The 17,444-nt window shown below is 37.3% G+C and overlaps 1 protein-coding gene across 1 annotated transcript in view; it reads right to left on the minus strand.

Moving 5' to 3' along the window:
• Nucleotides 1–17,444, minus strand: part of DNER (delta/notch like EGF repeat containing) — a 107,907-nt gene that overhangs the window by 57,434 nt on the left and 33,029 nt on the right. The window contains exon 2 of the mRNA XM_071437573.1: nucleotides 4,207–4,503. Coding sequence (XP_071293674.1) covers nucleotides 4,207–4,503 — 297 coding nt within the window. The remainder of the gene's footprint in view (nucleotides 1–4,206; nucleotides 4,504–17,444) is intronic.

The raw sequence follows: 17,444 nt of genomic DNA on the forward strand, positions 1-17,444 counted from the left end.
CCTAAGACTGCCAAGTCAGCTGTAGATATTTCTACACCAAAACACTGAAAGGCAGTAAACACATCAGGTTTTGGGGATTTTTTTTTCCTCTTTTTCCCTCATACTCCCTAGGACTTCAAAACAGGATGATTCCTGAAGGAGCAGTTAAATGAATCCAGATACTTTTCAAAAACAGCTCTGGATAACCAAAAATTCTGAGCCCACCCACCAATATAGCTTCAGAAGAGAAGACCTTCAATATATCTTGACAGAATTGTACTTGCTAGAATTTCTGTCTCAAAGAGCTTAAATTTTAGGAAACCTAGTATTTATGACTGTATTAAGCATAATTTAGTAATGGAACATAATAAACTGAGGTTTGTATGAACTTCACACAAGTTTTTTTAAGCATATTGAGCTTTTAGAGACATTTAAGGTTTTATTTAGAAAATAAATAAAGAGTAGCCCCTATCCAGAGATGCTGACATCAAGTTGTCTATGAAAATGATGCTTCTATACAAACAAAAAGCTCCATAAATTAATATTGTAGGGGAGAGAGTTATTGAAGTTACAGATTTATCCTAGAAGGAAGCCATAATTATTCTACCAAAATCTGTGCTTCCTTCCTTCTCCTTATGAGTTTGTAGAATTTATTTTTCTCAGAGCATAAGAAAAATTATAGAAATTTCAAAAACAAATCTTATAAACAGTTAGAAAAGCTGTCCTAGGTCAAACCAAAATCACACACATTCCAGCACTTAACAGCAACAATAAGAGGGAATGTGAAGAAAATAGGGTAAGCAAAGGACAAGCATATATACTCCAACCTGCACCCATTGAAAGCTTTTCCTAAGATGTCATTTTTAAAGATCAAGTTTATATTCTGTATTTATCAGTCTCAAATGGATCTCCTCTGCTTTTATTCAGATTCTGTTTCTCCTTCTGCACCCATACCATACTTTGACCAAAAAAATGCACAAACATTTAGCAGCACATAAAAGTATCCAAGACTTAAAGGTTCCTGTTTCAAGAATATACTTAAGAAATAATTCCGCCATTGCTGCAGAGCAGGAACACTCTCAGGATTTTACACCTGATTCAGCCACACTCCTAAAGGCTTGCAATTTACTGACTTAGGACACATATAAAACAAATGCTGTCCCCACTGCAAGGGGAATTAGAAGTTTATTGTAGCCTCTAATCATTAGTTCCAAAGCCTTGAATCTGAGCACAAAATTGCAGTATAAATAGAAGGTTAGACTAGGACTCACATGCTCAGCATTCTAATTTCTGGCTGCACACCTGGCAAATCACTTCACTGCTCTGTGCTTCAGCATCTCAGTCTGTAAAATGGGAATAATACAGCTGATTTCCTTTGAAAAGAATTTCAGGTCTATTATGAAAAGCTGTATATAAGAGTATGGTACTGCTATTCTTACCATTGACTTTGTACATTGAAACCTTTATTAAATCCATTAATTGAGTAGGATTAATGAGATGGTTTCTTTTTCCCTCCATTACTGGCTAATAAATATCTCCTATACACTAACACAAAAGATGATTGAACTGGGGAAATGTGGATTGTTAGTTGGATCTCTCTTACAAGGGGAACCAATTGCCCCAAGTAGGAAAAAGAATTATCTTTCAATGGATGAGCACAAAGATAAAATCATATTATACTAAAGAAAATCAACTGAGAGAAAAAATTCTTGCTTATGATCTATGGTTTTAGTCCTTAATCTGCACATCAAGAAAAGATTAGTTTCTTATATGAAGACCACCAGAAATTAAACTGTATCCAAAGACACCTGTGTGTTACCTACTGATACAGACACTACTGAGACAGTTGATTCCAGAAAGCAGTGCTAAATGTATCCCTGCTATCCAGGGAATACAGAAAACATGTCCACCTGTAAGCACACATCATGCCTCTCCTAGACAGCTTACTTCTCTCAGGTGTTTGTTCTTTGAGTTCCCAAAACTTCCCAGAAAAGCTTTCATGGAAACTTCATCCTTGCAAGATAGTGAGAGCTTTCATTTGGAAAGAGTCTGGCAAAATTTCTCTCTGAGACAAAAGGGTCTGAAGAACATTAATTCACTTGCAGTATCAGTATAGAATAATTTGGAAAACAGCGTGTCTTGGAAGATTTAGAAAAAACAAACAAGAACATAATATCAGTATTTGTGGTCCTCTGAAACTCAAAGATCAAAAAAGCACATTTATGCAATGCAAAACTTACAGCTACTCTTCCTTTTAAGAGAATGAAGGATCAAGTTTTGCAAAGCTCTTACAGCTATGAAGAAAGGTAGTGTTTTTGTTATTAACACATTTGACTTTCGAAACCTCCACCAAGGAGGCTTTGGAGCACAGACCTCCAGGCAAATCAACTCTCCTCAGTTAATAGAGATCAGATACAATGTCTTGAATCAGCAACTGAAATCTCTTTGTTCCAGATAATCATCTCTCTCACTGTGAATTCCAGAGAACAAGGTAGAAGGTCATTATGCCACACTGGAGGGCTTGTCAAAAATACAAGACCCATCACAGTATATTAAAAGGTATCAACACAGGCAATTTTGTATAGGATAGCAAGCAATTGCCATGCTAGTGTTAGTCATGCAATAGCAACTGATGACCTATCTGCATTTCTTAGGTAACAGAAGACATGCAGAAGGGTGCATTTCAGCTATTGGAATAGTCACTTGTGAATTATCTGCTTGACTGAAATTCTTACTGAATCTACCTAAAATGCAAACCAGGCAGAAATGTTCCTTATACAACACCAGACCACAGATTGAGGAAGACACACCAGGGAAATCTGGTACAGGGAAGAGCATGCCCTTAATTGATCAGGACATATGGACTACCCATGCAGAGATGAGACTGCATTTAAACTAAGTAATAAGAGCAGATCATTGTTTGTTTCTGCTTCAGTGCTCTCTCCAAACTCCATCCTTGGTGCCTGACATATGTTCTACTGTAAAATAACAGATATGGGAGATGGAATTCCAGGAAATAAAGCTTTATGCTCCAGACATTGCCAACCAGCACTCCCACTGAAATGGAATACAGCCCTATAAACACTTCTACATTAACTAAAATCAGAGTTGTAACACACCAAACATATATTTTACATGGTCTGATTCTACTTTTATAAAATTGATTGAATAAATTTTACAGTGGAAACTTCAACAAATATGTTTGGGCTAGAAAAGAGTGATGAAAAATACACTTGTTCCATGATTAAACTCCTGCCTGCTCACTTTCTCATTATGCAGTATGTTAAAACACCTCAGGAGAATCAAACTCATTGACACATTTCAAAAAAAAAGACACAACTGACATTTTACCTATTTATTCCTGAATAACCTGAAATAAAATTATATTACAAGGCCTTTCTCAAAAAGAAAAAGATGTCACAAAGATTCTAATTCTTGGCCTACAGAAATTTAAGTATTTTTTCAGCAACAAGTTTCATTATTCCTAGCACTTGGTACTAAGCTGATCATTACTTTAACAATAACTTGGTTAAGCGTGATAGTTTTTTTAATTTTTGCGGATACTTTAGTCCATGCAAAACATTTAAGCATTACAAACAGCACAGAGGGCAACGCAGTGTAAAGGAAAGATCACATTTATTAAGGATCATATGTTGTGTGCTTTCCAGCTGTAGTTTTACCAGATATTGTTGCGTTTTGACAGAGATTTGTTTGTAGGAGTTATAAGAAATGTTTAAAATTTAAGCATTTAAAAGTTTCCACCACTGTCATTGCATCCCTAGAGCTGTGCCCTGTGTAACGTATTAGCTACCACTTTTAATCTTCAAGCAACTGTGTTGTCTCCATAATGCAGAAACATGTGGCAAAATGTGCTAATAATGGCAAATAGCAAAAAACATATTAAAGGAATTGCTTTAACTTTTAGCATTTCCTAAATTTATTTGATGTTTGGAGATAAGTTGTCACACAATTGACTGGAAGAACCAATATTACCCCGTTCCAAAGAAGTATCTAATACAACACATCAGCCAACTTAAATCCATTACTCATAACATGGATCAGATGTGGTTTGTTTTTTAATTTTATCAGCATATTAACTCAGGGCAGAGATCACATCTTCAGTCTTCTCATGAGGACATCATGAAACCACACAGAAATGACAACCCAAAAATAACACTCTAAAGTTTTTTTTGTCGGTGAATTTTCACTGTGACCAATTAGTCTCACCTCGATTTCATCCCATTTGAGATCCACGACTCTCTGTCCAGCCCTTGGCTGCCACGTGGGTAAGGTGACAGTGGCTCTGGAGCGGGGCAGGGCAATGTCAGGCTCCAGGGTGGACGAGGCCGGGCTGCTGTGCCGGGGTGCGGTGGCCTCTGTCCCCGGGGAGGCTGCAGGGCTGCGGGCCGGGCGCTCACAGTGCGCTCCCTCAAAGCCCGCGCTGCACACACAGAGGTAGCCATCCCCGCTGGTGCTGCAGTTACCATGGAGACAGGGGTTGCTGGCACAAGGATCTGAAACAAACTGGAAAAAACATATCATATAGGTCAATTACTGATTATAAAGGATTTATTTCTGGTTTTAAAAATACCATAAAACAGGATTCTTTTCCCCTACTGTATTCATCTTCTGAACATATTTATGAACCAAACTCATCTTTGATGTATCTTCAAGGAGGTAAATTCAAAGGATTAAAGAAGAATACAAATTATATTAACTACTTTCCTCTGACCATTTATGCTAATTCACTGTTGCCACATTCAAGCAAAGAGATAAACACAAAAAAGGAACATGACCGCCATTCACTATCAGGAATTTTCAAAAACAGACTTAAAAGAGTAACCTATTCAAAGAAAACATCAGATATGTTGGAATTTAAGGGAGTAACAGAAATAGGAAAGGGCACAGCACTTGTATAGATCAGCAGGTTACAAAGCAGCTCTGTGTGGTCAGAGCTAACCACATCACACAATCCTATTTGTGGACACAACTTCCTTTGTGAAAGAGCTGGGCCTTTTACCTACACTTCATTTTGTGGACAGCAGTTTCAGAGTCCAATTCATTTGGGTGCGGAAACCTTTCTAACAGGAGTTAGAAAGCAGGGGCAAAACTGTGCCTGTTTTTAAAACAGCATTTGTAATAGCACAGATGATGTAGGAAAAACACGGTCCGAGCCCTAAATTTCTATCTTGAATTTACCCACAGCTATTTTGTAGTTCCTTACGTCATCACTGACTTTCAAGTTAAAGGTGTTCCCTTTTCTCTTTGAATTTTACATTCATAATGCACTTAGAGATCTGTAGATATACATCTACAAACTCTTCAAGTTTCATCACCTGGAAAAATCAGCTGTACTTGCCCTGTTTCCTTGGGGAGGACAAGCCTCCAAGACACATGTTTATTTTTGCACCTGGGACTCCAAATTTTAGCATTGCCTTTTGCAAAAGCATCAATACTTTTGCTTGTCCTGGAAACAGCTTCCAAGATAATACTAAAGAAATGCTTGCCTTAATGAGAGCTAAATCACACTGCTGGCTTGCTGTCATCAACCAAGACCATCAGGCAACTCCCTTCACTTGTCTTCGCATCAAAGGGAAAACACATCACTGGAATATGACATTTCCTCATCTTTAAATGCAAATTTCTCCCAAGAGCTCCAGTCCTAAAGGCTACTCCATTCTTTCCTGTACAATATTCCTGCTCTTCTCTGCATAAGCAATGCTTCATGTTACATTTCTCAGTAAAGCAGCACAGTTATTTATTATTAAATATTTTTTATAATTACCTCAAGAATTACGTAAACCTTAAATATCATTAATGGAAAAAACAAGTATTGGGTCTACACTAGGAATTTTATCTTTCCAGTAATCCAAAGGTCTGGTGTCAGGGACACCAAATCCTAAAACCTCCTTATATAAAACAATACTATTATTGACCTCAGCTGGAATTCTTTCTTTGGCTCAAAGTTTTGTATACCCCAGACTCTGTAACATTTTTGGACAGAAAATAGAGGAAAGATTATTAGGAAAGTTAATTTTGGAGACAGTCAATGAAGAATGTCAGATTTTGTCCTGATACAAAAGGCTTAGAGGCCATAGAGGACAGTCCAAAATATATGGTCTATTAATTTATCTCATGGTTTGGTCACAGTTCAGAGTGTTTACTTTGCTTGGGGGCACAGATCATACATATAAGGTGATACATTAGACATCAGGGTCAAGCTCTGACTCTTCTTCATTTTTAACACTCAACTATATGGCAAGTTTACATATATACTTGACATAGCATGGAAATATGGGGTTTTATGTTCAGAAGGGCTTATCTCCTTAAAATCTCTTTCCCCTGCAAGTCAAAAGAATACCTAAGTTCTCAAAGAACAATTTCTACATCTCTTCTCCCCAAAATAACATTTAAGTGACAGAAAAGAACAATTTTCAGGAAGGAGCTAGTTCTGTTCTATGGTTTGTCAGTTACATTTTAAGCTTGCTCCACTGCCAAGTGCCAGAGATATTCATAGAAATTTTCTTTCCCTTTAAGAGTACTGAAGATAAAATGTGTTGACATGTGAACAAAGCACAGCTCACAAATTGCTTGCAATAGTTGTTTCATATTCTAGTTTCTTGGACTAGATCTGAGTTTCAAAGAACTGCAGATTTCCTATTGTAGGATAAGCTCTTTACTCATGCTTTCAAAATAAATCCAAATTCAAAATAAGCCTATTTTGTGTTAGTAATTCAATTGTTCTTGTCATACCGAAAACGTTAAGGTTATTACCTGCAAGCCTAGTAACAAGAAAGAAAAAAATAACACTTTCAATCACAAAGGGCACTTCCCCATTACTGAACGCATCCATTCACTTAACAAGCTCAATAATAAAAAATGCTGTGAGATGCATTCTATTTAATGCAATCTGATTTGAGCTTGTTTGACTGGAAACAGATGTGTTTAATTAATTATTAAGTCCTGCTCCGTGCTGCCCCTGTCATGCACTGAAGAGCCCCCTTGTGCTTTAGGAACCACCCACACCCTTTCAGACAGAGTGGAAGTGAAAATAATTAAAACAGTTTAGATTACATGAAAAATTAAAAAAGATGAATAGATTTGAACTTCAGCCATAGACTTCCTCAAAACTTAGTTTTATGAAGCACCTCACAGGATTTTATCATCATTCTCACTCCTTAGTTACTAGTAATTCAAAAGCTCATTTGTCTTCCAATAAGCCTATCAAAACAAATCAATGTCATTTGTGCATAGGTTTTCTGTTGAACTAAAGAGTCAATTTTAATTATCAGATAAAAAGAGATAAGCAAATAAAACTGACTAATTTGTGTTGGTTGCGATGTTTCTGTAGTTTCTCTGGTCCTCGCCAAGCAGCAATGGTTAGCCAAGTGATCTGAGAAATATTCTGACACAGTGAACAGCATGGCTACATCAGAATTAAAGCTAGCAAAATTTCAAGGCTTACCCTTCAATGAACTATTGAAGCTCACAAAAAAAAAACCACCTAAACCAAGACAAAAGAAAAAACCAAAACACCTTGGTCTCATAACTAAGAGCTGAACCTAAGTGTACTGCAAATACACAATTACAAACTCCTTTTTTAGCCACTCCTCGTGCAGTTCACAGTATCTTCAGAGACTTGCACAGAGAAAAGAAGGCAGCAAGTAACAAAAATCCATATAGCCCATGAATAAATACTAAATCAGTATGATCACCCATAAAAAATCCAGGGTTGTTTAGGTACAGAATTTCCACAGTCACTATTAAGAAAGTATATTTTGTATTTCGGCCTCTTGTTTTCATCCCGTTTTTTCATTTAATAGTCTGTTTTTATAATACATCCCTTGACTAAACAGGCACAGCCAGCCCTTGCAGCTGACAGAGCCAAGCTAAAAAGCATAAAATGTATTTGCATGCAATTACTATTCCATATGCCTGGACAATTGTAATCCCTGAAATATTTTTCCAGTAGAATCCTAAGACAGATGCATACCAAGGTGCCCTTCAGATCATAGTTAATTTTCCAAAGGCAGACTGAATACAGTATAACAGAAACTGAGCTTGTTTAAGAATCACACTCACAAACATGGATCCTTTGCCAGCCAGTCCAATTGTTTCCTAAGGTTTCAAGATGGAACACTGCAGGATGTAAATCTGCAAGATCTTTCTGCCAGTACTACTTGTGATGACACCAATTTGTCAGTTGATGCTCATTCACCTTCTCTTCAAAGTGGTTCTACTTGTTCCACCTGGAGATAGTCCAGGTAGATCCTCCAGAGAGCTTCAAAAAATAGAATGGCAAGTCTAAAGCCAAGGCTACAGATGAGCTCCTGAACACTGTGCCAAACCTCTCTTCCACCTGCAACTCTCCTCTTGGATGTGTTAGCACAAAACTAACTTTGAGATCAGTTTTTATTGCTGTTGCCTACAGCCACAGACAATATTACACCAGTTTGCAACTTCAGTAAAATATGGAAAATAAAGAAAACAGTAAATCCAGTCCTCATGTTAAGAATTCAGCAGATTGTTTAAATTCATTCTACATAGTGAATGTTAACCTGTTAACAAAGCCAAACTGCCACAATCATGTCAAAGGCCGATACTTGGCATATGCATCCAGAAGCACTCAGTACCTCAAACAGCCTGCAGATATTGAAACCAGCATAGCCCAAAGTTTTCAACTTTCCATGGCTCCCTGAGATAGTTTTTCCAGTTACAGGGTAAATTGCTGCGGTTCTCAAATATGTAGAGTTATTCAAGTGGCTGGGACTTAGACAAGTCTCTTCATGTGTTCTGGTAAAAAGATCTTAGGAGAAATTCAAATCAGTAAAAATAAAACTGGTTTTGCTCCTACATTGCTGAAGAAATTCCCCAATACAAAAGCAAACAACTTCTCTCCCAGATGAAATCATGGGAAGATCCACCACATTCACACACCAATTTCAAGATTTGCATGGTACATTAAAAGTTATCAATTTCTGAATACTTTAGAAAGAAAATAATTAAAATCTACAGTCTAAGTTATTATCTGCTTTAACAAAGTAGAGGAGGAAATATTTTTCCTTTTAAGCATCTGAAATATCATCTATTTTTGCATATGCATCAATTTATGAAAAAGAGATGGAACAGATTTAAATCTTTTACATAGCAATGACAATAAAGATTATCAAAAAATGTAATCTCTTTGAAAAAATTTGTTTAATTATGTTCAAACTATTATTAAAATTTATTCTAATGCAATCCTTCACACAGTGAAGCTGTAAATTCCATTCCATCCCACATTAAATATTAGTGCTAAATATGAAATCAAAAGCAAGAAAAAAGATTAATTTGAATTAAAAAAAAACCCAGATGTTCCAAATAGTATCTACAGGAAAAGCATTGAGATGAGTATATAAAATAAATGCATTTTCTTTAGTTTTGAGAAAAGACTGCCTTGAGACTCAGTAGGACTCAAGCAACATATCTGGGTTCAATTTCTGGCTCTCCCAGAGACATCCTGTGTGAGCTGAGAACAGCCAGACTCCATCTCTGCCTCTTTCCAACTGTAAAATGGGGATTACGCTTTCTTTCTCACACTGCCAGTGTTGGCTGGTTAGAAAGCAATTTTTTTTCAGGATGGGAACCACAGAGACAGTGGCAATAGAAACTCTCAAGCAGCACTGAAATACAAATAACTACAATCGAGAAATACATCCCTGTAGAGCAAGGCTAAATATATAACCTGCAGCTATTCAGGTTTGTTTCTTAGTCTTTTTCTTTTTTGCTTCTCCCTGTGGCCATTCTGGTTTCTTCTGAACACTTCTTTGCTCCAATGGACAGAATTATTCAGCAAACTTTAAAGTCAAGAAAAAATCCTAAGTTATATTAACTGTTCTAATTAACCCATAATAGACAGGAAAACCATCTTAATATTGCATCTTTAGACACTATTGTTCTTCAGATCAAGATCTGCTTCAAAAGAGATGCGCTGAAGAATACATTCATTTTCCAACTGTGACTGAACACAACAGAAATAAAAGTGGCTGAAACACCCTGATTAGGAGAGTCAGGGTGAATGAGAGCTTTTTGTCACATGAGGATGTAAAAATAGAACACGATCAGCACTGTGATCACACCGGTACTGCCGCCCTAAATGGCTGCTCCCTAAAAGCTGCCTGTGATGTCCTTTGTGTGAGAATTTAAGGACACTCTCCATAAGTAATTCTTCTGCCACATGCACCAGGACACAGTGACACACTGCCTGACAGAGTGTGGTGGCCACAGCGAGCAGAGCCAGGCCGTACAGGAATTGCCATGTCAGAGTCTGTCGGAAGGAAGGACGAGCCATCGTGGTGCTGCTCATACTGCGAGCTGCCCGTGGGCAGCAAACTACACCAGTCTGAGACATGACTATCAGGGGTTCAACAAAATGGGCAACAACAAGGTAATAAAAAGTGCTGTATACAGAGGTCCTGGAAGCCAGAGCAATCAGGGCTTTCCTCAAAAAAGTACAAACAGGAGATTTCGCTATTACATAAAACAAGAATTTGGCAGCTATGTCCACTTCAATCATTAGGAGCTAGCTACAAGACAAAACTGAGATTAATCAAGATTTAGAAGGCCAAGACCAAGAACTGTGTAATACTAAAAATAGAATATAAGCAACTTCTTTCTGAAAGCAAATACTTACTCTTTTCATTTAGCAACTCAACCCTATGCCCAACCCATGAGGGAAGCTATCAATAAATCTAATAAAGTGTAACCTTTATCAGATAATTCAGAATATGATTCTTTAAAACACCATTAGCAATGAGAACTTTGGATTTCTTCCAAGCTGAAATTCTCATTCCATGAGTTTTGAATATTCAGAGTAATGAAACTGCCAGTGAATGTAATAAATGGATATAAAACATTTTTCTTTACTTCAGTGAAGCAGAAAAAAAATGCCTAAAGAAATTGTCTGTTTAATTGCAAACCAAAGCATGGCTGCCCAAATCTATTTGAAAAACCAGCAAACATAACAGGGCAGAATTTGAACAGTGTGATAGATTTTCAAAACAGAACTCCAGCAAATGGCTGATTTACCCTTGTGTAATAAGTTACCAGACACCAACTGCTTTGCTCTACCTATCCTCAGGCACATTCTTACCTCAAGGTATCCTGAAATAACTGCAAAGTAAATTGAGATCACTTTCCCTCTCCCTCAATGAAAGGAAAATATCTGCTTCACACTAACCACTCAAAACTCTCAAATGTCAACATGTACATAAACAATTATGGAGAAGCACCTTACTTTTTTCTCTGCTTTTCTCAGATTATTTTCAATCCTTCTTTTAAATATATATTTGCCTTTCTCCTGTTGTGAAAGGACATTCAAATTGTTTGATATTTTTATAAATAAAACAGATTTAACATTACATTCCCAGTAGACAGGCTAAGCGAGTTTACTGCATTCTTCAGCAACACCCATATTCAGCAAAGACACTTTTTCAAAAAACCAAAATAAAGTCAGGATATCTATCCCAAAGATGGGTCAACTACTTAAGACAAAGGATCTAAGAAGTATCAATAAATCTCTGAAGATCAACATTGGTGTTTTTTACCACAAAATCATCTCATTTTACACTCAGTAAGGGCTGGCACCCTGCTCTAATTGTTAATTGAGATTAACTTTAGGGGTCACAGGCTAAATTAAGGTTACTAGTATAATTTCAAAATACTACAGTTCTGCCATGAATATTCTGAGTTATAGTGAGATCAAGACTAGCACAGGCAGAAATACACTCCACCTGTCTTAAGAGGGGAAAAACAATCCCAAACGATCTGCTACTTGAATTTTCAAAATTAATTAAGGAAATTACTTATCCTACTCAAAGTAAGATGATCCTAAATTCCTAAAGTTTTAGCTATTTTAGAAACAGTAGTGTGCTATAATCTCTACAGGAATGCTAAGTTTTACATGTTTGTCCACCCTTAAAAATATGGAATGAACAAATTTGAAAGTTTTCTAGAAAGCCAAAAAACAACTTAAAATTTTACCTTCATTGCATGAACAAGCACCAGGTCAAGGATCAAGCCTATGTAGGTGCTCTGAGTGACAAAAGGTGCACAGTGTAAGCTCACACTTAATTATTTACAAGACACAGCATGCTTCCAAAGTTCAACAACAGAACAGCAACAGCATTCTCATTTTCTTAAGCATCAACATCAATCAACCCCAAGACACAAATTCATACAAAATAGACTTCATTAGTTCAAGTACTCAGGGCATTTCTCGATTTCCAAGTCTGAGGCTTCACAATTTTCTAGGTGAGATACAGCAAAATAGACACGCAGCCCAGAATAGAGACAAGGTAGGACTAAATAACACAGTGAGTTGTGCATAAAACTACAGTTGAACCATCAATAGGGCATGAAATCCTGAAAAACTCAGCAGATGTGACAATTGGTTACTCTCATAGCTTTTTGCCCACAAGAGGCTGTGAAAACAGGAAAAGATGATAAACACATCCATAAGGTACCTAGGAGATGTGACATAACCAGCAGTTCATTGATGTCACATTTTCCAAATCAAGTATGAAAACGAAAATTTAAATTTGGGGACGTTGAGAAGAAGCAGTTGTTACTGTTTCAAGCCACAACACATCAAAAAGGAGACATTTTGTCAGCTGAGGCATTTGGCAATCAATAAAACAGCAAATGCTTATGCACCAAGTCAAGTAGATGAGCACGAGATGGGTCCTCCAGCGCTTTCAAACAACTAAAATTCCTACACTGCATCCAGTGCTACTGACAGCACAGGAAATCACAGCTATGTGCTCTGCTGACTCTTTGCTTATTTCTCATACTTAAACATCCTGTCAGATCCAAAGTTAAAATATTGTCTAGCTGGAGAAATACTGAAAGAAAGATGAAAAAACTTGCAAACCCATGAACCCATGCGCTCAGTACACACTTCTGGTTTTCTGTGTTGGATTATGTTACTCCCCATGATTTCTATTTTAAAAACTCTTTTCTTTATATAATACATACTTGTATTATATATATAATACATATAATACATACTTTAGTCCTCAGGTCTTGTGATTAGAATTCCAAGACCCAGCTACATTTTTATATGGTTATTGAGAGTTAAATTGACTACTAAATATACTTAATTAATGCACTTAATACACCTGAACAACATTGTGCATCTGACATTTGCAGCAATGTCAGATCTTATATCTACAGAGAGCAGGTGAAAAGAGATGACTTCAGCTCTGTTGTTGTTACAGTGGACAAGGACTCAAAGCCTTCCTTTCTGGATTAGGAACCTGACAGTTTTCTGGTCAAAAGTGATTTTTAATTTTAAGACAGGGCTGGAGGCATCTTTATCTCATAACAAAGCACCTGCCCACACATAAAGAGCAATGTCCAAAGAGTTTCAAATCAACATCCACTTCCTCATCCCTGAAGAATTTACCATTTTACTGCGAAAAGTAACTGGATTAAATATTTGAACAATGTTGGGATGGAGATAGAAACCCCAAATTTCTCTACTCTTACTTGCTAAACACCATCACTCACTCATGCTGGCACTCACTGCCATTGTCACCATCCCTCTCTGTGAAAGCACTTTCAACTACAACGTTGAATCTCACATTTTATGACAGCCTGGGTGAACTCAGTTACTTCACAGCACTTAGTTAAGGTATGAAAACAGCAGCATATGCCTGAACTTTGAGAATAAGCCAGTCTGCAGAGCCATAAAATAGGTCTTTATATTCAGTGGTGACAGGCAGCACTTCTTTTAGCCTCATCTGAAAGAGCAGTTTTGCCCAGTCAGTAGAACATCCTTTCTGGGGTTATTTTTTTAAAACAAATTAATCTCGAGATCCAAAATACCTTCTAAAATTGTATTAAAATAAAATGGATTATCAGTTTTCCTATGCCATCCAGTAACAATTGCTCAGGGTTTTGCCCTGCTAGTCTATGTCAGCACAATTCTTCTCATGCTAGGTTTTGATCACTTTCTTTCAATTTCAGCTACTCAATCACTCTCAGACCTTCTGGTTCTATACACAGACTTTTCTTCAGTGCAGAGGAATGTGCTTCCTGATAGAACAATTCAAGAATCTCCAGGTCCAGGGAAATAAAAATTTGGTGCATAGCCTCCCTCTCTGGGACAGCTGTATGCAATGCAGATGTCCTGAAGCAGCTGCAGGGAGCCTGTCATGATAAATAGGGCAATTGCCTCTCAGTGTGTTCACTGTCACATCAGAGATGTCAAGAGGAAACTTGTCTGTTATATGTTCTTGCTGTCTCCAAGATGCCATGCATGCTCATTGTTCACCATGATGAAAGACACATGGCAGAAATGGTAAAGTGAGTCAAGGTTCAGCCCAGCAACAAACTCATCTTCTATCATTTTAAATCTGCCCTAAAGATCCTAGCTTTTACCAAATGCATTACAATATTAATGAACAATTCCTGAAAGAAAGGACAGGATCTGTGCCCCTTCTAGATGAAATGGCACAGATGAAGGGGCCCTGCCCCTACAGGGCATAAATCATTGTAGGGCTGCTTCTGTCCAAGTCTCTCTTTCAGTTGGTCTGAACCCTGGAATCTGTGAAAACAGACACAAGACTGTTCAGCCATTTTCCTAGCACTGGAGAAAGCAGGGCTGTGACCCAAATAAGCTCTCCTATGAATTTTGTTCTGAGGTCGTACATCAAAAGACTTTATACCTCTCATCAAACTGCATTGTGTGCATGCAGTCATTTTGCTGTCCACTAGAAGCCCTAGAAAGAAGAGTGGGTTTTAAACAATACCATTCTACAACTTCTGTCACTTAAATTTCTCTTCTGATGGTTTACCCTTATGAATTAGTCTGTGTCCAGACAAGTTGAAACCTATGCCACAGATCAATCCCCATATTATTTATTTCTCTAAATGCATTATTATTCTCTTTGAATGACTTCAAATCTGCTTTAGTTAGTAATACCAAAACTAATTTCTCCCTTCATGATCTGATGCTATGAATTAGACTTTTAATTTTCTGATGCAATACTTCATAGCATCTAAAAAAATCTTAAGGGTAATAACTAAATATAGATCCATAGATCTAAATATCAATCCAAGTCATATATTTAGAAGCTGTTTCACACACTTTGTTTTCATTGAGTATCCCTTTAGGATGTGGAAAGTGTACCAGACATGCAGGTATAGCTTGGATTTATATAGTGGTATTGTGATATTCTTCTGTTCTTTTCTCTGGCCCTTTCATCCCAGTAATCAAAATATTAAAAGCAACATTTACACCAATTCTCATTTGTTTTGGCACTATACGTCGTCTCCTATCTATATGACCCATGACTCTCTACTCATTCTATTCAAGGCTGAAATTGTCCTGGCTGTTTTGGACACAGCCCCTGTGAGGTTCTGCATGTCCCCATTCCCCTGTACAATACCTGACAGCAATGACCCTCAGGATCTGTGAGGGCAAGGACCTCCAGCTCTGATCACAGCCATGCTGGGAAGCTTTGTATGGAACACAAAGGCAACAGCAGCAGAATTGTGTTTCCTGCAGATCACTCCAGCAGCCTTTCATCAGTTAGAGTCCTACATGTACACTTACATCATTAGTAGTTTTCTGTGTATTTTTTTTCAAGTTTCCATTAATTCCTATAACAAAACATTCATTTTTGGTGGCAAACATCAGGGCTTTTGAAAGGCACTCTCCTATATCTATTTATGATATAATAGCAAGACACATAAGAGTGTCTGAGAGTACTCCAGAGGCAACAAGAAGTGTTTATAGATATTATTTTCCCCCAGATTCTCAGGTTTTTAGGGGCTGAAGCACTTATCTCCTTTTGAAACAGCTACAAGCATTCAAGTGAGAATTTCCTGGCACAGTAAAAGAATTCTAGGTTATTTCTGAGGTTATCATCCAGCATATTGCCTCCACATCATGCATTAGTGAGGCACTTGGACACTGTCTCTCAGAATGCTTAGCTCTGATACAAGTGTTAGTCACAATATTAAAAATTCCACTTCTCCTGTTGTAACTGTGCTGAAAGATGGTGATTCAGGAAACATTTGGACAGGCAGCCAAACACCAAGTCTACAAATAGCAAAACAGTCAAGCACCTTTTGCACAATATCTCTGTCACTGGAGGCCCAATAAAGAATTCATTTTGTCCATTCCATGTATTTACATCACGAAATGAGATGGCATCTTTTGACAAATGCCAGGCTTTTTATAAATTATTGAAAATTGCACACACATCTTGCATCAGCAATTTGTCCTTGACCTTTAGCAAATACACTTATACTACAACAAACTTCTTTTAAAAGATAGGAAAAATAGAAAAAAAAAAAAAGTAACAATTTTAAACCACTCCTATGGGCATGTCTTGCAGGAAGTTTCTGATAATGGACAAAAAAAAGGCTCATTAAATCCCTGCTGTACCATATCCTACACATCTTATTCTGTCAGGTTACATGATATGTTAAGGCACTACACCACTGCCTTTCCCTCTGAGGATAGAAAGTGCAATGGAGTAGATTCTTAATGCTGTATTTGCAAAATTGAAAAACACAACAGAACTACTGAGACCTACATTTTGAAACAGAAACACTCTGAAAATAATACAGTCCCATTTCTCTCTTCTTCAGGAAAAAACTGGGCTGCTGCTCATCTTAGGAAAAAAAAAATCTTGTGAAATCCTTCATTACAATACTACTGCTTCTTGATCAAATTTTCTGTAAGTTTTCTGTAAATGCTAAAATATAACACAATTGAAGTACCATTATGGGAAATCTACTGCAATCACACCCTCAGAGGCTGGTCTTGATGATCAAACATATGTTGGAACTGAGCTTCTAATGAGCAATCAACATTTATGCGTATTGCATCCTTTAGTAAAGGGGTATAAGTTGCAAATTCAGAATAAGATTCAGAATTAGAAACTCAATAAATATCCCAGAAAATACCATTGTCCTGCCTAACAGGTATTAGGAATTAAGATGACAACAACTCTTGATACCTTCTGTGAGTTCTGATGGATATTTACAAGAAGATTGAACTTTTTACAAACTCTGGGTTTCTGTAGCATTTCATTTGCTCACTCGTTTTACTCTTTTCTCTCTGGGTTCAAATCCTTGAGCACCCTTTGACAAGCATCCCCAACATCTCTTTAATCTCCTGTTTGAAGGACACCACCATCCAAATCTCTGTGCACTTGTTTCAAGAGAAACCCTCTTTTAGTGGGTCCCTTCCAACTCAGAATAGTCTGTGATGTGTCCTCAAAGGGGATTTCATTGGGGACTACATTGGCTCATTGCTTACCTCTCACAATGAAGTCAGCTAACACCCAGATTCCGGACGTACACCCACTTTACTGGGTGAGAAGAAAAGGAGTACAGTGGGTGGAAAATCAACAGCAGGTGAACAAATCCCTCTTCCTTTGTGCAAGCTACACTAGGGTACTTGGATTACA

This window comes from Agelaius tricolor, unplaced genomic scaffold (assembly GCF_023055355.1).
Source record: "Agelaius tricolor isolate 1412-34295 unplaced genomic scaffold, bAgeTri1.0.p SCAF_12, whole genome shotgun sequence".
NCBI lineage: Eukaryota > Metazoa > Chordata > Aves > Passeriformes > Icteridae > Agelaius > Agelaius tricolor.